The 27,566-nt window shown below is 44.5% G+C and overlaps 1 protein-coding gene across 2 annotated transcripts; it reads right to left on the bottom strand.

Annotated features, from left to right (window-relative positions):
* Nucleotides 1–343: 343 nt before the first annotated feature.
* On the bottom strand, nucleotides 344–22,820 carry LOC123356979 (adipocyte plasma membrane-associated protein). Of its 2 annotated transcripts, none has more exons than XM_045000235.1 (9): nucleotides 22,693–22,820; nucleotides 15,583–15,699; nucleotides 13,295–13,410; nucleotides 10,336–10,428; nucleotides 6,292–6,408; nucleotides 5,169–5,343; nucleotides 4,509–4,643; nucleotides 2,204–2,396; nucleotides 344–1,216 (listed from the first exon to the last, which is right to left on the bottom strand). In XM_045000235.1, exons 2-9 carry the CDS (start codon nucleotides 15,663–15,665, stop codon nucleotides 1,007–1,009), a joined length of 1,122 nt encoding a protein of 373 aa, XP_044856170.1. In that variant the 5' UTR covers nucleotides 15,666–15,699; nucleotides 22,693–22,820; the 3' UTR covers nucleotides 344–1,006. The 2 variants fall into 2 exon arrangements, with proteins under 2 accessions (XP_044856170.1, XP_044856169.1); XM_045000234.1 differs by lacking the exon at nucleotides 22,693–22,820 and adding an exon at nucleotides 22,343–22,494.
* Between the last annotated feature and the right edge of the window lie 4,746 nt (nucleotides 22,821–27,566).

Genomic DNA, 27,566 nt, shown 5'->3' with positions numbered 1-27,566 from the left:
TGTGAATACTACTGGCATGAGCTAAAAGATGCTTAGTTTTTGTTAACTCAGCCCTGTCAAACCAGAGTGAAAGGCAAGCACAATGAAATAATTTGCAGTATATGCCTGTGATATTGTACCTCTCAGCATAACAATCAAGTAAACACACTATTTCATCCTTTGTTTGAGAAGTGCAGCAGAGCACATAAAAGGCACTACCCCCACATAAGTAATGAACAGTAATTTAAATACACTATTTAAAACCTAGTTGAACCAATGTTCTGTTTAATAGTGTATAAAATATAACTACCATCATTGTCAAGTAACTACAATACTATAAGAAAGAGCATTCACAGACAAAATCTCACAGGTAAAATATTTTATGTCACTTAACAGTCAAGTATAGTTTCATATTCTCATTAGATAGATTGAATTGAAGAAATCTAACTGATGTGACTAGATTTCTAGGTATGTTCTGGTGGTTACTGAATCTACCACTGAAGTATGATATGACATGTGAACGTGCATAATTTTTTTTAAACCATGCCTACAGAGTAGGATCTAAATTGGACATAAATACATGCAAGACATCCTCTCTTCAATACGGTTATTACTTCACTAAAACCATTTACCTATTTCCAGTGTAATATTTTGAACTCAACACCTATTAAAGTTGACAGATGCCTTTAAGACAGCTCAAAATTAAGAGAAGCAACTTTGATTGTAATGAGTGCAATAGGTTTTGTTTAACAAAAGCATTTGGTTGTATTTACTTGTCTCTTTACTCCCTACGGACATTAATTTTATGCATGCCATTTTAAAGACATGAAGTAGTTAAACCAAAAAAGAGGACAAATACAGCAAACCATACACATTTTCCTATAGCAACACAGTAGCATAGGATTTCTCTGCTGCACATAATGGATGCATTTCCATCTCTCTCTCTTGGTCAAACATTGCCGCAATCTTCTTTTTACAATTCTAGAATGTTTCAGGATAACAATGGCATTTCATTTTGCATGGACAATTAAACATGCTCAAGGTTAAGTCTGCAAATAAATGGAGACCGGAAGGAGCCCAGGTAAAGATATCCATTGTGTTCATGTGCCTCACTAACGTAAGTTACCACCATTCCATTGGGATCATGAAAGCTTCTTTTGTAGGATCCAGTTTCGCTAAGTTCAACGACAAGGCTATACTTGGGCACAAACTTTATCACAGTTTCTTGACTTAGCAACTAAAAAAAGAAAAACAGCAAGAGTAAGTTGTTGTATAGTTATTTAACCATGAATTACATAAACTGATCATATATTTCAAAGCAATCATGGATCATGCCAAACCTTGGCAGTAATCAGTGAACAAAATAAGTCTTCAGATTTCAGGTGAAAGTTAACTGCATAGATTTAACATCTTAAGAGCACTGAAAAGTCAACTATAAAAACATGTTTGATAGAAAATTCACTCCAATGTGGAACTCTGGGATTTACTCAGCATGACACTGATGCACAAGGCACTCGTGTTCTCACACAATTTCATGATGTGGTTGATGCCAGTGGCCAAAAATCAAACAGATTTTGTATAGCTCTCAACAGTGCTGCTTATTTGTGACTTGGTCCCCAAGCATGGCTTTCTCTGTTGATATTCTTTTACCACACTCAGAAATTTAAAAAAAAAAAAGTTGTAACGCAGCATGGCAACAGAGTTTTTAACTGAGCTGTCATTTCCATCTTAAATGCCTGTTAGGTCAAGATTGATGTTTATCTGAGAGAGAAATTTGGGGCTAATTTTTTTTTTTTAAAAGAACATCTGTTAAAATGTCTGAGGATGAAGAATTCTTAAAGTCATGTTGACAAAATATTTTGTACTTTATTTTAATTTGATTTTAATAAAAGGCAATCAAATGCCAACATCTTATGTTGATACACCAGTGAGGCTGAGAGTTTGATAATACAAAAGAAAATAAATGTACAGTTAAAAGACAGTGGATTTGAAAGACTGCCTTTCCATTTGAAAATTGTGTACTTCCTACTGGTAAGAGCAAGCCTTAGCTTTGCTAACTATAAAAAATGTGGACGATGCCTCCAACTAGCATCATGTGGCATACCTGTAGCTTTAATCACAGCATCACAATATCTTCCAGTGAAAAAAAGAGCGAAAACAAAGTATTTTCTGTACCTTAAATAAAGTAGTAAACTGTTTTTCCCTTTATCTTAAATACATTTACCTTAAATATTATTCTTTTAATAAATGGTTTTTCAGATATAAAATCCACCATAGAAAATCCAGGATTGGGTCGAATAGCTGACATGGCTACCCAGTATCCCCCAGAGCTGCTTAAGCGGATATTATCTGGAAAGCCGGGCATATTTTCTACAAACATATCTGCTCCACCTTTCATTAATCCAGAGACATAGTATCTGTAAAATCACAACAAGATAATCAGGACATCCTCTTAAGTTCAATACATTTTCTACTAAAAACAGCTTTTCTTACTGCTAGCAGAGTGAAGTACAATATGACCACATTCTTCTGTCTGATATGCGCCTAGCAATCACTACAGCTTGTGCCACCATGCACAAGGATCCAGCTGATGAAAGGAAGAGATTGTAAACCAGATGTCTCCAGTGAAGGAAAAAACTGGGTAGAATAGGAGTTTTTTGCCTTGCTACTGAAAACCTCAGAGAGGAAGATTTAATCTCTCTGAAAGATGTTAGCTAACCTGTATGGTGTAGGCAGAGATCAAAGTAAAGCCATAAATGGATTAGGAGTCTGGTTTGGGAAGCCAAATATGCAATGATTTAGCTGAAATACCAAGATCAGTGTAGCACAGCTGCAATATCACTGACATTGTAAGAGTTAGTGGGACATATTCTGATGGCTAATATAAAACCAGAGTAACTCCACTGCCTTCTATGGAGTTATTGCTGATCTCTGGTATAGCAGCAGAATTTGCCCCACATCATTTATATAAATTGTGGGATTGAGCAATTCAACTCAGTTTACCCATAAACAAGATAAAGATATGGTGCTACAGTCTGTCACATCTACCCTATGAACTATGGTAGAGGAAAAGATGTGGGGAGAGCACCAAGTAGAGTGAAGAATTAATTGACTCAAGTTTTACAGTCCCCCTTAACTTGTATGAGCCTTTCCTCCCAGCTGGGGTCAACTAAGTTTTAATTTCAAAAGAAATAAAGATAGATCAAAAATAATGTCTATTTGAATTTCAGCTGCTTGTGTAAGTAAAGCAGAGATGCTCTATGGCTAATTGGAAGTCAGGTTAAATAGTCTGAAGCCTGAAAAACCTCTGAAACCTCTACCAAGCACATTTTTTGAACCCTGCATTCCCTTAGTCCACCAGCTAATAGTTCTTCCACTATTGAGCTAAAGTCCAATAGTTTTGAACTTTAGCTCACACTTTAATATTCTTGCCTTCTGGTCACAATCATCTTTTCCTCTTAATGCTAAACAAAAACAAACAAAAAAAACAACAACCCACAACACAAAACAGAGACCAGTCCCTGCTGACTGGAGGGCAGAGAGACACAATGATATTGTTGTGTGTCCATTTCGCAGAGTGGCAGGGATGTTCTGCTGAATCACACTGTTAACAGGTATTCAGACTCTGCAGAGAGCTACTGAAATCCTACCAGTTCCTACCCTGTTCAAACTAGGGAGATTTTAAAGTTCCCCACCCTTACTGTTTATCCCACCAGTATTGACAGCCTTCATGGAGATGGACCACCGGTTGCAGGGACTGTTTTAAACACCACATTGCTTAGATTTGCTCTGAGCAGGCCAAATTAATTGATAATGTGCATAGAACAGTGTCAGCAGCTGTTGACCCATTTCCACTGACTTCCCTCCAGAACCCCAGTAGACCTGGACCAGAGAAAGCTGCACCAGGGTTAACAATTGCAGGAAATTTTTCAAAAATGTCTCTAATGTAGGCAGGGCCACTGCATGACACGAAGTTTGTTAACTTCAGCTGGATTAAAAGCTAAGTGGGGGCAGCTGCCTAAAGAGAAGCAAGGACCAAGAACAGAAGAGGCTCTGGATGGAAACCCTAGCGACAGCCAGACACAGGAAGAAGGGTTACTGCTAAGGTTTGTGTTGGGTTATTATGCTTTGAGTTACCAATACAGCTAAACTGGGGTGAATTTGGATACTAATGCAGTGTTTGTGCACTTTGAGGTCAGGGTAGAGATTCGGTCTATTCCCTTAATGACTGAGAGGCACCCCTATGCCCAGCGATGGGAATCAAATACCTAAACAGAACCATGCACAAGACTAAAATCTGCCTTGATTACACCCTGTGGAGCCCTACTTGAAATCAATAGGGTTGCATGAGTTGTAAGTCAGGGAAGTATTTGGCCCAAGATTTTCTTTTATGCTGTGTAGTCGCATTAATGCACTACTGGAAAGGGCTCAGATAGTGATGAGGCTGGTATAAAAACCTATATAGAATAGAAGAGAAATCAATTTAAAGTCATTTGACAAAGTAAGGTATCCCCAAGTGTCTCACTCACCTCCTTATTCTAGCTAAGGTCGTTTCTGCTACCAACACAAAATCTTCAGCAGGAGAGAGCTGGACTCCATTCGGAAACCTCAGTCCTACCATTAAGACTTTCACTTCTTTTGTCACAGTGTCATATTCAAGCAGGCTAAAGACAGAACATTACACGTGTACTTAAGTGAAGTGGGATAAGACAGTTTGCTCAATTGCCTTTTGCTTTGCCAGGCATTTCCCTTCCTCTTATTCCTCCAGGTTTTATGCACAAAGAATTTGAGAAAAAGCAGAGCACTCAGGGCACATTTAAGTTTATTTATTTATGACCTGGAGAGTGGGCCAGAAATACACCAGCTTTTTAAGGTTGCTAGACAATTGTCCATGACAGAATTTGGGTTAAAAAAAAAAAGTTAATTCTTTTAATTTTAAAAAGCACATTCCACTAGAGAAGATTTACACAAATAGGCTTTTTGAAAGAGGAGGAAATCTCTTACATTTGTTTCATTTCTGCACGTGCCAGCTTCTTCCACACATCCCCCCCCCCGCCATTTTCAGAGCAGCATTATCTACATGTTTTATAAAGACTAAGAGGGTTTTTAAACACAACTAAGTTGTCCTGGCTATTCCTATTGATTTGATCTGCTGTAGAGTAGATGGATTGCTGTACATAGATACTTGCCGTCCATCATCTGTGCCTTCCATAACCAACAATGAATAATCCCTCCTTTGCCATTTACTGCTGGAGTCTGTGAAGAAGATTTTCCTCCCATCCCGAGTCAACGTGAGGTCATTCACAAAGGACAATTTGTGACCCTCTACTGGTTCACTGGTTGATAATAGCATTTTCACGTCACCTGATTACAAAAATAAATAAATAAATCTGCCCATCTTTTATCCTGTCGTTGCAATAATCTGAACCCTAACACATTCAGGTAGGTGTTAAATTGGCCTAGTATCTTTTCTATCCTCAGAAGAGCAGCTGTCAATGTTATACACCATTTTGTATGTGTAAAATTTTAAGGTATCAGCATCTGACATTGTATCAATCCACATCCATGGCGTGCACAGAAATGGTAATGATGAAAAGTGTTAATGGGGGGGCAATACTGACTGAAATACAGGGTAAAACTAGTATCACTGCAAAACTTTTACATAGAAGAAGCTTCATATTGTAGAGCGCCATACACTGAAAATACATTTTTAAAAGCTTTTACATTTAAAGTATAAACTCAGGCCCTGATCCTGCAATTGGATCCATGCAAGCAGACCACTGCACTATCCTGCAGTTGGCTCTGTGGGGGAGAACTATCTAATACTTAGGGTACTAGCCTGGAACTTGGGAGACCTAGGTTCAAGAGTCTGTTCTGCCACAGACCCCCAGTGTGACCTTGGGCAAGTTACTTAGCCTCTCTGCCTCAGGTCCCCATCTGTAAAATGTGAATAATAGCACTTCCCTATCTCATGTTGGGGGCAAGGGGGATGCAAGGATAAATACATTAAGGATTGTGAAATGCTCAGATACTATGGTAATGGGGGGGTATAGAAGTACTTCAGCTAAATATGGTTTGTTTAGCTAAATAAAGCACTCAGCTCTATGGATAAAAAGCACTGGGTCGAAGTTAAGTGCTTTCCAAAAGGTAAGCATCGGTAGCCCTCTTTATAGTGGTGGAAACACAGAAGCATGCAATGGCAAAGTGACTGGGCCAAAGCCACAAAAGTCATGTAGAGACAGGAACAGAACCCAAGCTGCCTGACTCAAAACTCAGTGCCCAAAGCCCGGGGGGGGGGGAAGAGAACCATACCTGTGACCGTATCAATTTCATATATTCCGTAATATGCATCTGCCACAAACAGGGTATTAGTTGGCCCAACTCTGATGCCAAGGGGTCTCCCGCAGGTGGGCTCATCTTCCCTGGTTCCTTTTGAGACAATTTTACAGCTGTTTTATAGGCAGAGCAGTTTGTATATAAAGGTATTGAAGCCACTCCAGCAAAGAAAGCTCAAATATAACAAGACTATATTGCCAGCTTCCCACCACCACACTTATAAATATATCATGCTCTCATTTTTCCACCGCGAAATGAATTTTAATGATCAATGAATCAGAGCTGCTCGAAGGTTAGCGTTAACACTGCCCTCTACTGACAGGCCTAGCAAAAAACATACCTACCCTAGTTAGGGGTGGTTGAATATTTAAAAAAAAAATTGTTTTGACGGAAGTTTGGAATTTTGATTAAACAAATATTGACACAGAAAGTGGCTGTTCTCAAAAATGTTTGATATTTTTTAGTCAGAAAACCCCAAATCAAAAGTACTCTGGTTTTCTAATAAAAAGTCAAAAATTTCTGCTGAAAATAATAAAAAACAAAAGACTTTCCCCCCACCAGCCCTAACCTCAATACTTCTGACAGCTAAGAGAAATTCTCCCTTAGAACAGGCAGTAAAGATCTGTGTTTTCAAAGCAGATATTTAGCACTACTGCTTTTGTTGTATATATATGGCTTAGCCATTGACTATAGTGGTTTCATATGCATATACAGTTGAAATCATAGTAGAATTTATAATGGTAACTGCAAACTCAACTACTATATTAGCTGACAAATAACAAAGACAAGTGTGGCACTAGTACTGTGTTAGTAATAACTGGTATTGACTTAGTCACCTTCAAACAACACTGAAAAGGTTGTCGACAACAAAGAAGGAGTGTGCCAGAGGATACTTGGCACGTGCCTCAAGTTTCCCTTCTAATAAAAGATGGAGGAAAACTATTACAAGTGAGAGTCACACTATATATTTTAATCAATTTGTTTTTCAAAAATGTCCACAAGGTGGTTGCTGCTGTTTAACGTTTAACCTGGGACCTCTTCTACTTATCTACTCTAACAACAATGCTACCATGGAAATATCTCAATCATTGTTTGAGTCATCTCTCCATCTACCGCAGAAGTAACAAAATTTGTTTGCTAAAACTCCATAGATAATGTCAACTAGATAGTAGCACAACAGTAATAGTCAAGGATCTATGCAGAGATTCCATTAAGATTATCAGTGGGTATTGAGCTTTGTGAGAGTTTAAATGCACTTCGAAACATCCCCCAAACTTCCTGTCACAGGCTGGAAAACAGCTGCCTGACTATTCTTTGGGCTGTGTTTTTAGTCCTTAGTTTTACTATGAAAGGAAATTACATATTGGGCCAGATCCTTATGTGGTATAAACTGACAACTCTATTGATGTATAGCGACATAGTTCCATTGACAGCAATGGAGCTGTGCCATTTACACCAGCTGAGGATCTGGCCTGATGCATGATAAAAAGTGATGTAGAAAGGCTAAAACAAAAGCAAGTGTGGTTGAGCAAAAGGGCTGTAATGCCATCCTTCATCACACTGCGCCCAGGTATTGCAGAGAATTCCCACTCATATTTTGTATGGATATGTCTACACTGCAGTCAGGATAGCACATATAGACATCAATCTAATCCATCTTTGATGGAGCTAGCTCACTAAAAGTAACAATGTAACAGCGGCAGAATAGGCTAGCTGCCCAAATACAATCCCACCTGAGATTCCAGCCTGTACCACTGCTATTTTTTTAGCAAGCTAGCTCAATCAAAGCTAGTTTGAATATACATACGTAGACTGCAATTGCACCTCCTGACGGCAGCATAGACATACCTTAAAACAGCCCCCCACCCCACCCCCAAGTACAGCATTGAGAGAGAAAGTTTGTTGCAAACCTAACTCTGAAATCCGTTAAGAGTGGGGGTTTAACTCAGACTCTCAGAGCCCTGCTTACAAATTAAGCACTTTAAAGTAGGCACTACAGTACATTTAGGTAACATGCAATTAGCCCAATTACCAAGAAAAAGGGGGATTTTAAATTCGCAAATGCATGCCTCACCCAACATGTAATTGTGCAGTTGTATGCCTTACTGAACATGCAATTGTATGCTTCTAACCTGGGTCTATTTCATATGATGGGTATCAGATTTTTAATAATACACAGAAAAGGTAACAAGGAAAAAATAATAAAAGTAATTACATGCTGATCACCTTCATCTTGCTTAATATAGCAATTCTAATTTATGCAACTCTTTCCGCATTCCTCCTTCAAACAATGTGTCCTATCCACCCAAAAGAAGGGAAAAAGATGAAAGCTTGTTTAACTGATGGAGACAAGATATCTTAGCTACACCTAAATATTTTAATGTCTCCAAATCTCAAACTCTTCAGAAATTACAAAAAAAAATTACATCTATAAAACACTGAAATAGTTAACATTCACAGCATAAAGTTCCTTTAATCTTGAAGACTATCTAAGTTCTTCACAAACTGCATGCAGCATTACTGAGATGCAAACATATTTGGAAAGGATAACAGCAAGCAGGTGGATAACCAGCAAAGCACAGCCATCATAATAGAGTAGAGAAGAAACTTTGGCCAAGGGAGCCAGGGCAAACTGTTATTTGTTTTTTTACACAAACAATCTTTATAAAGAATTAACACACATAATCTCTATTGGTAAAAAAGGACGAGCAGGACCTGCGTCTTTCATATAGCTTCTGAAATAGCCGCAAATTAAGCTGTATGGAACTCCTACTTCTCTGCCCTGATGACAGAAGAACTGAACCTTTTTCCTATAGTTCCAAGATATTTTCTCTCTTTTCAAGTTTCTATAAATTGAGAGCTAGCTCATGCCATTTTAGTATATCCCAGAGTAAGGGGAGGAGCTCCAATGGCCCAAGGGAGCACAGTGAGGCATCTCCCCCCTGAAAAAAATCACTGGTATACAGGTGAGCATGCTCACTACTACACCTTCAAGGGGCACAGCCCACTCTCCCATGTGGGGCAGGGGGTTAACAGCATGGTCCAACCTCCTCACTGCCTCTGTTGCTGTCATACACCCCAGGGCGATGGAACAGTGCAGTCCTTCAGCTTCCCCAAACCACAAAGAATGCAGTACTGCCTGGGCTACATACAGGCTGCATGAAGTTGAGCAGATGAGCTGGGAAAAGGGAGAATACATGCTCCTGGTATTCCCCCAGCCCACACCCATACTCAAGAGCCACATACAATCTTGTCTTGTATTAAAGAAGGGCAGATCTAATTTGTCATCATTGTCAAAGCGCTCTCACCAGGTATTATAGAAGCATTTGAATGCTCTTAAATAAGTCTTACTGTAACTATGCAAGCAGCTACATGTGGACATGAAATCTGACAGCCAAACCATAAATGCAAGCTGTGCTCTCTTTGGCTATGTCTATACAGGCAAAAATCAGAAGCGAAATATACTATTGATGCAGGGCTACCGCAATACTATAATAATGCTTACACTATGCTGCAGCTGCATTACTGTTGTAAACAAGTATCCCCAGGTGCAAGGGATGTTAGCCAAGATTTTCAGACCTAGAAACCTAAAGTTAGGCTTTTGAACTGAAGAGGCCTCACTAACAAAGGTTATAAATATATACAGCTTCCACTGACTTTGTGAAAGATCATGAGAGAGGCATATTGTCATGTACATATTGTTAAACTATAGTTCATGAGAATATTAACATGTTGGGGTACATGACATTCAATGAGAAAATCATCAGCTTTGTATAGGTACAACATAGCCTATGAAATCAAGGAAATATTGAGCATACATGTCAACTAAGCATGGACATGTTACTGTCATCTAAAATCCAGCTACTGCACACGTGCACTATGCTGTGAAATATGTGAAGATGTGCACCTGCAAAAGAGAGCAAGACTGAATGCTAACTTATAAATCATTACAAAATTATCCCATGGATTTTCAGTTGAATGATAAAAGTGTGTAACGGTCAAGAATCATTATTTACTTACTGCATGGACCATGGCCAAGTCTGGCTAACGTTTTTATTTCCCCATCTTCAATTTTTAGAATCTTTCCATCGGCTGTGCCAGTAAACAGCACATCTGCATAAACAAATAGTATGATTAGCTTGGCTACAAAACTGCCGTAATATACAAAATCTTTTTATAAAGATGTAGCACAAATGTCAGCATCGAGCCCACATTCCCTCCCACACAAAACTAATGCACTTCGAACACGTTTAGTTAAAGATACATTCTTCCCTATTTATTCTTGTACTTCAACTGAAGTGAGAGTCCAGGCAATTAAATCACTCAACTAGCTAAGATGGATTCATTCAAATAAACAGGAGGAGTTGAGTCTCAGACCAGGTCGCTGGTTTGAATCTGACCATGGACATTAGTGATGGTTCTGTGGCCTCATCTCAGTGAGCAGAATTCCACATCACCAAAAAAAGACTCAGACACCACCATATAAGTCACCCTTGTTACTAGTTTCAACAGGGATGCCACCAACTGAATTATCCTCTCATGCTAGAAATGGTTCCTTCAGGTCTGAAACACTCAAGCAGGGATGTTTATTATACTGATACTGCTTAGGCTGTACCTGATCTGTGAAAAGATTACTTCAGTTCAAGGGATGAATCCAGCACTAAGTCAACCAAAACCAAAAATGTTGCGAAGTCAACATTTTGATGCCAAGTCACATGACAGCAATGGGACAAATTAGTTCTTAATACGCCATGATGAGCTCAAGCCCCTCTCTGAACTTTGCCATAGTTCTTAAAAAGTACAGAGATGGTGGGTTAGAAGAATCACTAAACTGTTTGGGCTTTTAAATCTCCAGTTTAGGTGCCTGAAAGTGTAATGATTTACTCCAAAACTGTAAGAGGAAAAACTATTTTGATCTTCAAGGAAGGAACTGCTTCTATTTCCTAGAAAAGTTCCAAACTTCCAGCCAGGTCAGAGGTTTCAGCCATCTGAAGTCCCGTAATCTTCCTGCAACCACCACCTAGAGAATAGAATCTGAAAGACTAACTAATTGAGAAGCAGCAGACAGCATCCATACTTTGACTAAACACTTCAACACACATTTGTGGAGCCAGGCAGTAGTAGCAGAAATTAGAGAATGAAGGACTATGGTAATGATTTACTGGGCACCTTCCTGATAAGGTTAAAGATAGATATATTAAAGCCCTAGTTTTCTAGTTAACCAGGAAAAATAACAGCAAGAACTGAGCTAAATATACTGTTACTAATCAATTCCACCTTTAAAGGAAACTGCAGAGAGACTGTCTCAGATAGAAAACTGCAGCTCCAGCTCTTTGTTTACTGTTAGCACTGAAACACAAAGACCTGATTCTATAGCTAGGCCTGAATCTCACCACTTTCAGGGCACGCTGCAAAATCCACCTGTCACAAAGGCACTTTCCTAAGAAATGGGCACAGTGCCTCCAATGCCACTTGAGTCTGGCCCTTCTGATAAGAAGCTGCTCAGTAGGAGACAGTGTAGAGCTAGTAGGGGCTCTCTGTGTAATGGGACAAATTTATTTAAAAGCACCTCCAATGGTTGTATACAGCAGTAGTAAACTTTAATGTTTAGGCGTCTGATTTACCATTAAATACAATTTATTGACAGTGTTGGTGTCACTAGGCATAACCCTAGGTAACTCAGGAGGGTGGAAAGCCATAAGTGTCAATAAAGCCTTCCTGTACTAGGCCTGAATGAACTAAAGTCACTCCATGTCTGACCAAAGCGCTTCCATGTTTATGTTTGAACTTTAATCAACCTAGCAGGCCAGTAACCGAGAATGGAATGTACAACAGCTAGCTCAACCGTGGTACTGCCAGGAGATAATGATAAGGCCTGCTTACACCTGGTTTGGGGGGGGGGGGGGGCAAAATAACGGATCCAGGAAAGTAAAACAAGATAACTGTTCACAGAACAGTTACTAACGAGCTAAAGTGGTTTTTGCCAAGTATGACTTAACTGCTTAATGTAATTGCTATTGCAAAGTGTATTTGCTGCATGGGAATGAAAGGTGGGGGGAGAGGAGGAGTGTGGGGGTGATGGGAATGCTTAGCTGAAGTTATGTATAAAGAGAGAAAAAACCGCTTGTATCTGTGTGCAGGATTTGAGAATGCTTTTTCTCCCTGGCACCTTTTTGGGCTCAAATAAACCTGGTTTGCTTCTCCACCCTGGTGTGTTAATTAGTGCGGCGCACACCGGGCAACGAACCCCCACTGTTGCTGTCCTCGGCCCTCTGTGCCGGCAACAACAGTATGTTTTATCTTATTTAAATAAAGCTTAATACTCTGAGAAACTCAATTACATAATCATACGGGTGGATATTTAAAAAGGCTTTATAACCACTGAAACCTAATTAAAAAGTTACTACAAGTGAATATCGGAACAATATAGTTTCTACAGTTAGGACCTTGACGTCATTAAAAGCCATGTTCCAGAAGGGTAAGGATTACTTGTGAGATCTAAGGGTATGTCTATACTATCCGCCGCATCGTGTCTTGTGTCTCATCTAGATGAGATACATCGATCCCCAAACGTGCTCCCCATCGACTCCGGAACTCCACCAGGGCGAGAGGTGGAAGTGGAGTCGACAGGGGAGCAGCAGCCGTCGATCCTGTGCCACGAGGATGCGAAGTAAGTCAATCTAAGTCGATCTAAGATATGTCGACTTCAGCTACGCTATTCTCATAGCTGAAATTGGGTTTCTTTGATCGATCCGCACCCAGTGTAGACCAGGCCTAAATGACTTACTCCTGGGAAAGGGGCTACATGGAGATATGTAGCTCTGAGTTGTTGGTTGCTGACCGAAGACAATGTTAAATTGCAGGCACATGGAAGCCTGCACAATTTGGTATCCAAGAGATATGTGGCTGAATCAAACTCTTAGCACAGAAGCAATAGTCAAAAAGCCACCCTAAATCCCTACAGTTTTCCAGTGCTTACCACCAATATTGGCAATGGATTCGGGTCCAATAAGTTGGTTTTCAAATATCCTCTCTGCCTGTCGCAACTTAATATTTGGCTCTAACACACCAGTCAGGAGGGGAGGTTCTTTGAAGCTGTAAAATCAAAATGCAGGTCTCATGATTTTATCACAGAATAGGTACAAAGTCAAATGCTCTTGAGCAAAAAGTTGAGCAATTTTTCCAGGTTGCCAACTAGACTGCAAACATGACAGCCGTTTTTGAAACAGTGTATTTCATTTTCCTGGACATCAGCAGACTTTTCTGATGCAATATATCAGCTCTAACCTGCATCAAGTCTTAGGAAATAAGAGTTTTACAACACTAGTGTCTTGATGTTCATTTAAATACAAGTCAGTTTCAAAGATGTGGTTCAGCAGTCTTAAATAGTTGAAATAAAATTCAATTCAATGTTGCTACTTAGCTAGTTGATAAACTACTGTCCCAGTTATTATGGCCCCAAACCTTCAACTGGAACCATGCAGATGGATGCTTGAACCCACACAGATCTGATTGTAGGTTTGATGCCAGTAGGAAAGACAATTCATCCTAGAGAATTAGATTCTATACTCCAGAAAGAGCCTTAATAATTGTGACAAACATCTCCTTTCAACCCTGATTCTGTGCTTATTTACACATATGAGTAGTCTCCCCACTTGTGACAGACCCAGGCCAGTGGGGTACCGGAGTCTGGTAGAGGGCAAGTATACTGGTCACTGGCTGAGTAGTTTTCTGTTCCCTGAGTGACCAGAGCAGGGGCTGCACTAGAGTAATCAGGAACCTGCTAGATCCAATTAAGGCAGACAGGCTGATTAGATCACCTGCAGCCAATCAAGGCAGGCTAATCAGGGCACCTGGGTTTAAAAAGGAGCTCACTCCAGTCAGGTGAGGGGGAGCCAGAGGACAGGAAGCGCGTGTGAGGAGCTGGGAGCAAGAGGCACAAGGAGCTGAGAGGGAGAGGCTGTGCTGCTGGAGGACTGAGTAGTACAAGCCTTATCAGACACCAGGAGGAAGGTCCTGCGGTGAGGATAAAGAAGGTGTTGGGAGGAGGCCATGGGGAAGTAGCCCAGGGAGTTGTAGCTGTCATGCAGCTGTTACAGGAGGCACTACAGACAGCTGCAATCCACAGGGCCCTGGGCTGGAACCTGGAGTAGAGGGCAGGCCCGGGTTCCCCCCAAACCTCCCAACTCCTGATCAGACACAGGAGAAGTTGACCCAGACTGTGGGGAAGATCACTGAGGTGAGCAAATCTGCCAAATAAGCGCAGGACCCACCAAGGTAGAGGAGGAACTTTGTCACAGTAGTTATGTAACAGCTGCAATCTTGGCAACACCTGGGTCTTAACCAGGATCTCCACAGCTAAAAGTCTCTGAGCTAAAGAGCTATGCTTTCTGACTGGGACCATAACAGACTCTCGGCCTCTGTGGATTGGGAACAGAGGGGGCCCAAGTAACACACACTAACCAGTAGGTTACATTTACTTACATGAATAAGCTTTGAAGCATTGGAGCCTATAAGCCTGACTGATGTGCCTAGTAGTAATTGGGACGGTAAAGAATTCCAATTTCTGTTAAAATAATCTAGATACATTTAAGTACAGCATTAGCAGAGCAGTGATAATTAGTTTGGCTTTGAGAGTGGTTTTTTTAAAATCTAATAAAAAAGTTTGCAGAGTATGAGCCTAAGAATATTGCTATCTGATCCATAGGGGGTCTGTGTTCAATGTGGTTCCCCACTGACTTCAGTAAAACTCCATGCAGGCATAAAACTCCAAAGTGCAGCAGATCTGACTGCTGGACTACAGCCTTGGATTGTAGCACTTTGGGACACAGACCATGGCCTTTGCATAGGGTTTACAACAAATGGACCCCTAACCCTGCTTCTGCACACTACTGCTTGATATTAAACAAAATCTATAAAAACTGTGAAATTGAGTCCCGCCCCAGGCTGTCACCTTCAGGCATGGGGTGAGGGGTGAACGGCTGCAGCTGTGAGCCCCACGTGGCTGTCAGTGCCCCCACTTCAGTTGGTGAAAGCGCTCCTGGTGAGGACATACACCACCGACAGAAGGAGGACAGTACGGACACCAACAGCTGACTGAATTACTGTGGTGGCTGTAGGTCGACCTAAATATAGTCTACCTAATTTTGAAGTGTCAATAAGTCCTCAGTAACTTCATAAAAGTTGACTAAATTTTATCCACCAACAAAAAATCAGTATTAAAAGTTACCTTGCAATAAAATTCAGTTAAAACAAAACACAGCTCACCTTAGACGTTGAGGGTCTATTGGACATTCCAGGAGAACTATTGCTCCAAGCAAGGGAATAATTAAAGACACAGCCAAAATCATGAAGGTCACACGGAACACCTTACTGCTGTAAGTACTGCCATACACAAAAACAAACAAGTTAGGATTACAGCATAAACACAACTTTAAGATTTTAAGAATTCTCATTACAAAATTTTGTTTTTGAAAAGCCCACTTCTTTCTGCTTTCACCCCCACTACACACACAATTCTCTTCGTGTTCAACCACCTGCTAAATCATGTAGTCAGCATAAAATCAGGTCTGTCATCTGTTTGAATACAGTATTGTATGTATACAATGCATCATAACTAGAGAATCCATGCATTAGAAATAAATATGGATAGACTACCATCTACCTTCTAAATTAACTTTGAGTCCAGTCTGGAAACTCCCATTCCAGTAGCTGATATTGCTGCCAAGAATAAGTTACCTCAAGTAACTGGAGCAAAAGAGATACTGAAGTACTTTAAAGAAACACTTTCTTAATTTAAGAAGCCTTATCTTGAAACTCATAACATAGGGGTGTGACGTTCCCCTCTGGTATTACCTGGACAGATGATCTGCTAGGTCACTCCAATCTTTGACTCTGGGAGCCAGCCTTACCCTGCTCTGCTGTGAGAACCCTCACTCCTGGGCTGTTCATGCACAGCCTCTGGCATGTAAGCTGCTCCCAGCTAATTGCAACCAAATGACACTAGCCAATATCTCCAGTCCCAGACACAACCCTAGGAACCTCTGTATTGCAGTGTCCAGTTATGCCTGCTGGACGCTGCAATTTTATATTAGTTTATCAATTTCTTTGTTAAATTGACATGTACCAGGCTTGTTTTCCCAAGGGGAGTCTCTGCCACGCTTCAAACCAAACATACTACTTCAGGTAGAATAAACAAACAGATTTATTAACTATGAAAGATAGATTTTAAGTGATTATAAGTCAAAGCATAACGAGTCAGATTTGTTCAGATGAAATAAATGCAAAACGCATTCTAAGATGATCTTAATACTTTCAGTGCCCTTACAAACTTAGATGCTTCTCACTACAGACTGGCTGGTTGCTCTACAGCCAGGCTCTCCTCTTAGATCAACACTTCAGTCGCTTGGTGTGGTGTCTGTAGATGTAGCTGGGAGAGAGCATGGCAAATGTCTCTTTTTTATCATGTCCTTTCTTCCCTCTTGGCTTTGTCCCCCCTACCCTTTCAGAGTCAGGTGAGCATTACCTCATTGCAGTTCCAAACTGACCAAAGGAAGGGGGGTGACTCACTTGAGAGTCTAACAGATTCTTTTGTTGCTTTCTAGGCCAGCATCTTTTGTTCCTGTGAGGCTGGGCTGGGTTTGTCCCATATCTGCCTTGATGAGAACTACCTCTGCTCTTGGAGAGTTTTTGCCTGGGCTTATTTTAAAACCATGAGGATATGTTTTCAGCCTCATAACTACATACGAGAAATTATAATCTATAACATTACTGTAACATCACTATAACAGCCATGCTCAGTGCATCATGAGCCTTTTGAAGACACCCAACATGACAAACTTTGCACTGGATACTACACAATCATTTTATAAAGATGAACATGGGGGTGTACGGTGTTCCCCCAAGGTACAGTGCATCACAAAGGTGAATATGAATAAACTTTTCAATTCACCTATGCAGGACACAATATCCATCAAAACATGAAACAAGACACTGAACTCTAAAGTAACAAGTTTAAAACTGAGAATGGGTGAATAGCAAGCTGATCATGCCGCTCAGAAAACAATACAGATATAGTACCTTCCCAAACCCAGTTGCAGAATTTCATCCTGGGAGTACAACAGACTTCCGGTAGATATAGTAAGGCAGCCCATCTGCTGATAGTAGCCTGTGTTCTCCAAATTTACCATGTGAACCGTGTTCCTCACTCTTGAAAAAGATCATGATCGTGACAGTCTGTTGCTCTCTGAAGTTGGCCAGAACTCTTCCTTGGAGTTCAAAGGTGTAAAAGCCAAGAATTATCCTCAAGTGTCAACAGAGAAAATTCAAGACTGAGTACAGTGACCCTGACAGGTCCCTCAAGTCCTGAAATGGATTAGATTTTACATATTTACATAGCCCAGGTAGGAAGGAAAATATATACTGCTTTTCTGTGCAAGCACACCAGGGCCGCACAACCTTCCTCGATGCAAACAGGGTCATCTCTTGGGAATGGTTCTTGCATACACTGTTTTTGACTGTAACAAGCCCCATGACACAGACAGCTTCCAGAGAAGAGAAATGCAAGGACTTTTGGAGCATTTGTGGTTTGAATTGGAAAGGCAGCCACTGAGACTTTCAGCTGTTCTCTAAAATAGCCATTGGCATATACCCAATCTCCTTGCAGTATCCATTAAACCAACAGCAATGGTACCTTGTGATGGCATGCATTAATCCTTAGAACCTTTCCAAGGTATTGTCCTTGATCAGCCAATCATCCAAATAAGGGAGAAATGTGTGTCTCCGCCCTGTGTACAAATATCACTGTGACCACTAGGCAGTTAGCACATACACAAGGTGCTGACACCAGGTAATCTTTGGGATTATTAGTGCTGTTCCCTATGTGAAAAATCTAAAGAATTGGATTTGTTCCTGTGTGTGTGTAAACATTCACAAATTTGAGCACGCAGCTGGTCATGTTCCTTTTGCAGAGGCATGATTGTTGGCAACCCAGTTCTGACTGCAACTGACAGGATCTATTGTTGTGTTGAACCTGGTCACTCTAGGCAGGCACTGCCTGGTAGCTGCTCATTCAGAATGGGCACAGCACGTAGCAGGCCTTTCTAGGAGGTGTTGCACATACTGAGCTGTAGGCAGCAGACTACCTGCGATAGCGCTGAGCCAGAACGAGTCCATGATACTTGGCACAAGGCTGCCCCAAGGCAGCAGACAGAAATCAGGCCAAATGTGCCATTATCACTGCTTTGGCTGTTGCCATGAAGATCAACTCTTTAGTGCTCTTTCACAGTTCAGATACTTTCCAAGAGGACCCTATGGGTGTCCCCCTTCCGCCAGTTATCTTCTGCATTTTAAAACCATTCATCTGAAGCTGTGTGTTATTGGTAGCAATTGCTCCACTCCCTGCTCCTGTGCACCTGCACCAGCCCCCTCATGCTTCTGGGTAACTCAGGGAGGTACAATGGCACTCCCCATACCAGCTCCTCCATCTTCCTCAGCTGCATTACAGCACCAAGCCCCATATCCAATCACCACCACCTAAACTGAGCCATTTTGAGAGCTGCCTTAAACCAATTTCTTCATCTCCTTCAAGTCAAGCATCTGCTGGCCCTGCAACAATCACCATGTTTAGAACTTGCACCTCAGAAGCTTCAACACCAGCTTCCAGGGCACTCCAACACCAGCAGCCTTGGAATTGAAAGGTGGGAGCAGAGAATAAGAGGGAGGCAGGGGTCCTAATTAAAGTTGTCCTCTTATCGCTACATCTCTATACATCAGTTAACCACGTTTCACAACTCTTATCTACTGTGTCTCTAAAGATAAAGGCTCAATATCTTCAGGACTGTCAGAAATTACTCTGACCTAAGAGCTTCAACCAAAACCTCTTTATAACAGCTGAAAACTACCTAAAAAAAAAGTGAGCATTAGAAAGAAAACTGAAACTCAGCTGCTGAAGCCCGCTTAAACTTCAGTTAAATCTTGCTTTCCAGGGTAAAGGTTACATTTCTGACCCCAACTAAGCAATGGACAAAAGACAAAGAAAGGGTGCAAAAAGGACTTGAAACCTCACATTCCAAGCCAGCAAGCTACTGGCCTTGTGCAGGCTTTTTCTGTTCCTCGAGCTGCAAGAAGCTGCTAAAAATTTCTTTTAAAAAAAAAAAAGAGAAAAAAAAAAAAGACAGAAAAAGACAGAATACAGACAACTTTCTATATTCCAAACAGTGGGCAATAAGGTGAATCACTGGAGTTAAAACGTACTAATTTTGATAAGCCAGATGTGAATCCTTAGATAAGATTAGACCTCAAGAAGCCAACATATCTGGAATCCAGCTCTAGAATCCTAAAGGACAGATAAGGTTTCCAGCAAGAAGAGGCAGAGAGATACTTCTAGAAGCAGGAAAAAAAGATCAGATAGAATCTGATGGGTGCAAGATTCTGCTGTGTCCTAACCTCCAATTCTGCCTAGCCGGATAGTTGCTGAATGGGACTAGAAACGATTTTGCTAAAGGCAGTGCAGCTTCACTCCTTTTTCCAACAAAACTCTGAGCTAATTTACACTTGCCATCTAAGATAAAAGCAAAATACAAAACACACCACAAATGAATCACAGCCCTTTTGTAACTGGTGGGCAAAGTACATATCCACAAACATCCCAGGCTATTCAAGCTAGATCTACAACTCAGATGTTGGAAAAAAATACATGCAATTCTCTATAGTTGCTTTTTTGTTAGACATTATTGGTTGAAAGAAATCAGTGTGTCTGTTTTTCTTTATATGAAGATCACTTGAGCTCAAGAGCACTCCATAAATGTATCCTATCACATTACTGAAAACAGTAAATTTTATTTTAAAATAAGGAAGGAGAGCCCTGGCAGATGGCTCCTTTGTACCAAGCCAGGAAGAGGGGGCTGCTGAAGCTGGCTCATCCTCTTGGTGCAGGAAGTATCAAGACAGGTTACCAAAGCAACCATCCCTAATATTTCTTCCATTTCAGAACAGTGTCAACACAGGAGGAGGGAGATTGGTGCAACAAGTGGTCCCAGCCACTGGGCTAGTGCAGGACATATCAAGGCAGGAAAAAGAAGTTGTCAAAGTAACTGAGCCTGGCTGGCACCTGATACCTGGAAAAACTGGTTAAACAACCAGTCCTTGCAGCCACATCCTCTTCAGCCAAGAGGCAGGTTACCAAGGCAGTAAAGCTTGCTGAACCTCTCTGACAGATGATGTGCCCGTAGGCCCTCAAGCTGAAGGATCAGAGCTCCTAATTAGAGAAGCATGGTGGCCAGGTATACTATTGGGCAATACACAAACAAAGCCACCAGTGGCAACTACTTCCTTCTGATTAACCTGAATGACAAAGGAAAGAGGAAAAATAATTGCAAGACATCAGGATGAAAAGGAACAGAAAACAAATATAATCCAAGGCTGTGCAAATCACCCACTGTTGAATCCAAGACAAAAAACAATTAAAAAGGTAGAAAGTAAAAATGGCCCCAATCACATTAATCAATTATAACTATTACCATTAGAAATGTGCACTTTATTCCATGGTTATGCACATTTACATGAAGCTTACTGAATTAAAAAGAGGATAGTTTAAAATGGAATCCTTTAACCTAGTTGTGTTGAAATAACATTTTAAAGCTATTGCATTATACAGCCCAAACTTAAGTATGAACCGTAAATTTACACTGCTGGAAAACAGAAATCCAGTACAGAGCAACAAAGAATTGAATATATCTGTGCAACCTCAAACACTCAATAGGACAATATAAGTACAACCAAAAGCAGAACTTGGCCCACAGAAATACATGAGTAACTCTGGCCTGGTTAATGTGTATTTGTGTTGTTTTAAAAATAGGTTTTGGCTTAAAAGACTCAAAAGCACAAAATAGTACCGCTCAATTAAAAACCTCTTCTGCCAGAGAAATCTGTTAGATGTATAAAATACGGGAAAAGCCCACCACCTTTAGATTTTGATTATCCGATCAAAATATAAAGTCTGACATTCCCTGGTCCCTAAAGCAAGTGCAATGTTGACCAAGAAAAACACCAACAAGAGATGTTGCAAAAAGGAGAATAGCTGTAGCATAAATACTATTTACTCCAGAAGGGATCTGGGGATGAAGTGCCATGAGAGGCCTAAGAAACAAGAGATCTTAAATACTCCACCAGGCCAATGCTGCCTATACATCCGATGAAGTGGACTGTAGCCCACGAAAGCTTATGCTCAAATACATTTGTTAGTCTCTAAGGTGCCACAAGTACTCCTGTTCTTTATACACCCTAGAGCTCTCTTCAGTGTCCAGCCACCCCTTTTTATGTAAAGATCCCAGACACCCAAGCATGAGCACCCCACAGCGTACCCCAAGCCAACGCAAGGTGCAAAGCCAGGCTATAGCCACTAGCACCTCCTCCCTGCCCCTACTGCCCCCAGTCACTAACCCCACGCAGAGAGACTGGCCCAACCCCCTTTTTCCAGTGCACTAAAACTAAACCATGCCCCACTCACCCCCCCTTCCCTCAGCAAGGTCAGCTCTTCCTCCCTCCCCCCATTCGCCCCTCCCCCACCTACTCACCTCAGCTCTTCCTCCCTCCCCCCATTCGCCCCTCCCCCACCTACTCACCTCAGCTCTTCCTCCCTCCCCCCATTCGCCCCTCCCCCACCTACTCACCTCAGCTCTTCCTCCTTCCCCCCCTCCTCCCTCAGCAAGGTCAGCTCTTCCTCCCTCCCCCCATTCGCCCCTCCCCCACCTACTCACCTCAGCTCTTCCTCCCTCCCCCCATTCGCCCCTCCCCCACCTACTCAGCTCAGCTCTTCCTCCTTCCCCCCCATTTGCCCCCTCCTCCCTCAGCAAGGTCAGCTCTTCCTCCCTCCCAGCTACTCACCCCAGTTCTTCCTCCCTCCCCACCCCGTCCCCTTCCCTCAGCGGGGTCGGCTCTTCCTCCCCAGCTCAGCCCAGTCGCGCCCTCCCTCTCAGCGAGGGTAGCTCGCTCTACCCCACCCAGGGGTGCTGGGTGCGGCCCACACCTGCCATCCTTGGCCTCCTGGGCCGGGGTGTCCTCCGTGATGACCTGGGGTCGCACAGCGCGGCGCTGCCGCAGGCCCTCAGCCTCATTCATGCTGGTCAGCGCCTCAGCCCGCTCAGCCCCGCGCGCACGCCCTGGCCCCGCTCAGCCCCGCCCCCTCGCTCAACCCTGACACCTGAGCAGCCGTAGACCCTTGGCCGGCTCCACCCCACCGGCAATCACATGTCCCGCCCCTCCCTGGGGTGGTGTTCGGCCAACTGGCGGACACAGAGCCCCGCCCCCTTCTCCCACAGGCACCCGCGCACCCCGCCCCTCCAAATCCAAGCCCGCCGCCTCACAACCCACACCCACCGTCCTGGGAGTGGGAACGACCATGTCGCCACCCGCGCAGAATGATGACGTAGGAGGCAATTAGCCAATTGCCGCCGCCGGCTTTTGGCGCGAAATGACGCGCGCCGTTATTTGAAACTCAGTCTCAGGGCCGGTGGTTGCGCGGGACTGGACTAGCCCCGCCCACTCGGTGGTCGCTGGCCCGGGGTACCTGCGTACCTCAGAGCTGTACCCGGCACAAACCAGGCCCCCTCCCACTCCATCCCCGTCCCGGCCACGCCCCCAGCCGCCCTCCCCCGCCACTCAGCCGGGCAGCGCTGCGCGCGCCATCCGCTTCGGGACCAACGGTCACTAGCTCCGGGTCACGTGCGCCTGCCCCTCCCCCCGGCGCAAGGGCTGAGCCGCGTTCCCCTTCCCGCCCCCGAGCCCAAGCTACTCTGAGGCGCCCCCGCTGACGTGCTTTGCGGTGTGTTTGAGCGGCTGCGGGGCGTGTGTGCTGCGTCCGCCACACACGCGGGGGGGGGGGCTGTATCCGCTCACACCCACAGCGTCTCTCGGGGCCTAAGCGCCAGCAAGTGTGAAAAATCGGGGGGTGGTGGCGGTAATAGGCGCCTATAGAAGAAAAACCCCCAAATCTTGGGACTGTCCCGATAAAATAGGGACATCTGGTCACCCTAGGCCCCCCTGCTCTAATCACTCTGTCATTTAGCCTCAGGGAACAGCGTCAACAGGTGACCTCTCCAAAGCCATGGCAGACAGAGGATACAGCAACGCGGCAAACGGACGCTCCAGAGCCCAGCCCCAGACATGCCGCTTCTACGAGGCACTGCATGCCATTCCCGGTGCGGCCGCCGCCACGGCCCCACCACTGACCGTGGACTCTCAGGATGGGATAGTGTTGACGGCCGGTTCCTCGGGGATGTTTGCGGACGGGGATCTCTTCATCACCCTCACGGAGATCCCCTACCAACCCTCCCCAGCCGTTACCCCGGACCCTGAATCAGGGGAAGGATCAGTCGGTAAGTGCTTTAAACATGTAAACATTTATTTCTAACAGAACAGGAATATTAACAATGGGAAAAGAAGGTCAATATGTACGGGGACAGAACAGAAATCCTCTTGGGAGATCTCCACGAAGCTCTCCTGGAGGTAATTGAAAAGCCTCTGCATGAGGTTCCTGGGGAGAGCGGCCTTATTGGGTCCTCCGTGGTAGCACACTCTTCCGCGCCAGGCTATCATCAGGTACTCGGGTATCATTGCCTCGCAGAGCATGGCCGCATAGGGCCCTGGTTTTTGCTGGCTTTCACGCAGCATGCGGTCTTTATCAGTGTCACTGATCCTCATCAGGGTGATGTCGCTCATGGTGACCTGCTTTGAATTAGGGGAATGTTAGCATTGGGACTGCTTGCCTGTTCCTTTACATAACTGTAACCGGCGGTTTACAGCCACGCGGTGGAGGCGGGACAGGGGCAGCATACAGGGATCTTTCCCGGGGACAGCCGCGAGGGAGTGGGACAGGGGCAGAGTTCATGCTTTCCGGATTGCCGGCAGCAGGAACTGGCCAACGCTAGGAGCATTGCTTTGACCGTGAAAGGAGGGCACTGCTATAAATTAAGTTTTAAGCAGCCAAAAGTCTACGGCTTACCATGTCTGCCTGCTACACAAATTCTGTTGTCCTGCCCCGCTTTTCTGATCTCCACTGCAAGACCCCAGGCACTGAATGCGAAGGCTGAAAATTCGACCTTCTCCTGAGTGCGCATGAGATAGGTGCTGTGCATGGTCTTGTTCACAGAGACAGACTAGACTATGTTCATTGTTCGCAAAAATGTATCTTTGTAAGGAATTCACTCCCTTTTTCCCCATCACACAGCTGCGACTGTCTCCCGACCTACCCCGGCATCTCCCTCACAGAGGCTGGCGCAGATTAGGCGGCGAAAGAAAAAGACTCGGGACGAGATGTTCGCGGAACTGATGGCCTGCTCCCGAGCCGAGGCGGCCCAGCAGAGCCAGTGGAGGGAGACCCTCTCTCAGTACCAGCGCTCACACAGCGAACGGGAGGACAGGTGGCGGCAGGAAGACCAGCAGGTGACTCAAACGCTGCTTGGACTAATGAGGGAGCAAACGGACACGCTCCGGCGCCTTGTGGATGTTCTGCAGGACCGGAGGCAGGAGGACAGAGCCCCACTGCACTGTATCTGCAACCGCCCTCCCCCGCCACAAAGTCCCATACCCCCCTCACCCAAAGTACCAAGAAGGAGGGGCAGCAGGGGCCGTGAAAACTGTCACTCCACCCCTGCAGAGTGCTCAAGTACAAGAAGGCTCTCATTCCCAAAATTTTGATAAGTCCTTTCCTCCCGCCTCACCCAAGCCCCCGTCCCAGTTTCATCCCCTAACTGTCTAGTTGATAATAAAAATACTTTTCTGTTAATTACTGTTTCTGTCATGTTCTTTTAGAGGAGACTGTGTTTGAAGGGGGGAAGGGGGTTGGTAATTGGACAGGACAGTCACCTTTATCAGGGTACAGACACGGGGGCAGGTTCAGCAGCAGGTCACACACACAGTGCAGTCACTAGGCACCCTGGTCAGTCTGGGAGGTGGTTTTCATGTTCTGTGTGTGGGGGGCAATGTGACTTTGTGGCGGGGGAGGGCGGTTAGAGATCTTATGCAGCGGTCCTTATCCTGGATCACAGAGCCACGCAGCAGGGGATCTGTAACCGTCCTCCCCCGCCACAAAGTCACATAGCCCCCTCACACAGAGTCCCGAAAAGGAGGGGTGGCAGGCTCCGTTGAAACAACCAGTCCGCCACTGCGGACCGCTCTAGGAGCAGGAGCCTGTCATTCCTCCAATTTAGAAGCGGTCTTTACATCACTACACACCCTACCCACCACAGTCTGCGTCCCTGTTTTGAACCCTTTAACGCGAATTCATTAGTAAAGAAAACTTTGTTAATTAACAGTGTTCCATTAACTTTATTTTTAAACATGTGTTGGAAGGGGGGAAACCTGGTGATCGGGGTATGTAACCGCAGAAAAAAGTCAACAGTAACTGAAACAGGGGCAGGTTCAGCTTCTCTGTAAAGAAACTGGACAGTCATAGGTTACCCTGCTCTCTGAGGAACCTAGCTTTCAAAGCCTCCCGAATGTACAGCGCTTCCCGCTGGGCTCTTCTAATCGCACGGCTGTCTGGCTGGGCGTAATCAGCAGCCAGGCTATGTGCCTCAACCTCCCATCCCGCCATAAAGGTCTCCCCCTTGCTCTCACAGAGATTGTGGAGCACACAGCAAGCTGCAATAACAATGGGGATATTGGTTTCGCTGAGATCTGAGCGAGTCAGTAAGCTTCTCCATCTCCCCTTGAGACGTCCAAAAGCACACTCCACCACCATTCTGCACTTGCTCAGCCGGTAGTTGAAGAGTTCTTTGTCGCTGTCCCAGGCGCCTGTATAGGGCTTCATGAGCCAGGGCATTAGCGGGTAGGCTGGGTCCCCGAGGATCACTATAGGCATCTCCACATGCCCAACAGTTATTTTGTGGTCCGGGAAGAAAATACCTTCCTGCAGGCGTCTAAACAGACCAGAGTTCCTGAAAACACGCGCGTCATGAACCTTGCCCGGCCACCCGACGTTGATGTTGGTAAAGCGTCCCCTATGGTCCACCAGTGCTTGCAGCACCATTGAAAAGTAGCCCTTTTGGTTAATATACTGGCTGGCCTGGTGGTCCGGTCCCAGGATTGAGATGTGAGTTCCATCTATAGCCCCACCGCAGTTTGGGAATCCCATCGCGGCGAAGCCATCTATGATGACCTGAACGTTTCCCAGGGTCACTACCTTTGAGAGCAGTTGCTCAACGATTGCGTTGGCTACTTGCATCACAGCACCCCCCACGGTAGATTTGCCCACGCCAAAGTGGTTCGCTACTGACCGGTAGCTGTCTGGCGTTGCAAGTTTCCAGAGGGCTATGGCCACTCGCTTCTGCACAGTCAGGGCTGCTCGCATCCGGGTGTCCTTGCGCTTCAGGGCAGGGGACAGCAACTCACACAGTTAAAGGAAAGTGCCCTTACGCATCCTGAAGTTTCGCAGCCACTGTGATTCATCCCAGACCTGCAGCACTATGCGGTCCCACCAGTCCGTGCTTGTTTCCCGGGCCCAGAATCGCCATTCCACAGCATGAACATGACCCATTGCCACCATGATGTCCACGGCGCGGGGTCCCGTGCTTTGTGAGAGGTCTGTGCCACTCTCAGACTTCATGACCTCACCGCGCTGCCGTAGCCTCCTCGCCCGATTTCTCAGCATCTGACTGAAAAAAGTGGACGATAAGGTGCGAGGAGTTGACAACGGCCATAACTGCAGCGATGATCGCAGCGGGCTCCATGCTCGCAGTGCTGTGGCGTCCGTGCTGTCACTCACCAGAAAAGTGCGCGAACTGATTGCCCGCCGGCGCTTTCAGGGAGGGAGGGCGGGAGTGACGGTTGAATGAGGACAGTTACCCAAAACCACCCTCGACACATTTTTCCCCCAGCAGGCATTGGGGGCTTGCCCCAGAATTCCAATGGGCACTGCGGGAACCGTGGGATAGCTGCCCACAGTGCACCGCTTCCAATGTCGACGCTTGCCCCGTTAGTGTGGACTCACAAAGTCGAATTACTGTCCTTAGTGTGGATACACACGTTCGACTTTGTAATATCAGTTCCACAAATTCGATTTAAGTAGAATCGACCTACTCTGGTAGTGTAGACATACCCTAAGGGAGCCCCACATCGGAATAGCCTACAGCTTGGGTGTTAGAGCCAGTGGTGAGCTGGAGCTGGTTCGCAGGAACCGGTTGTTAAATTTAGCAGGCCTTTTAGAACTGGTTGTTCCAGGACAACCGGTTGTGGCTCCGGTCCGGCCCTGC

Source organism: Mauremys mutica, unplaced genomic scaffold (assembly GCF_020497125.1).
Source record: "Mauremys mutica isolate MM-2020 ecotype Southern unplaced genomic scaffold, ASM2049712v1 000138F_np12_subseq_1:81887_obj, whole genome shotgun sequence".
Taxonomy (NCBI): Eukaryota; Metazoa; Chordata; order Testudines; family Geoemydidae; genus Mauremys; species Mauremys mutica.
The sequence above is the reverse complement of the archived record's forward strand: the minus strand, read 5'-3'. Positions and strand labels throughout refer to the sequence as shown.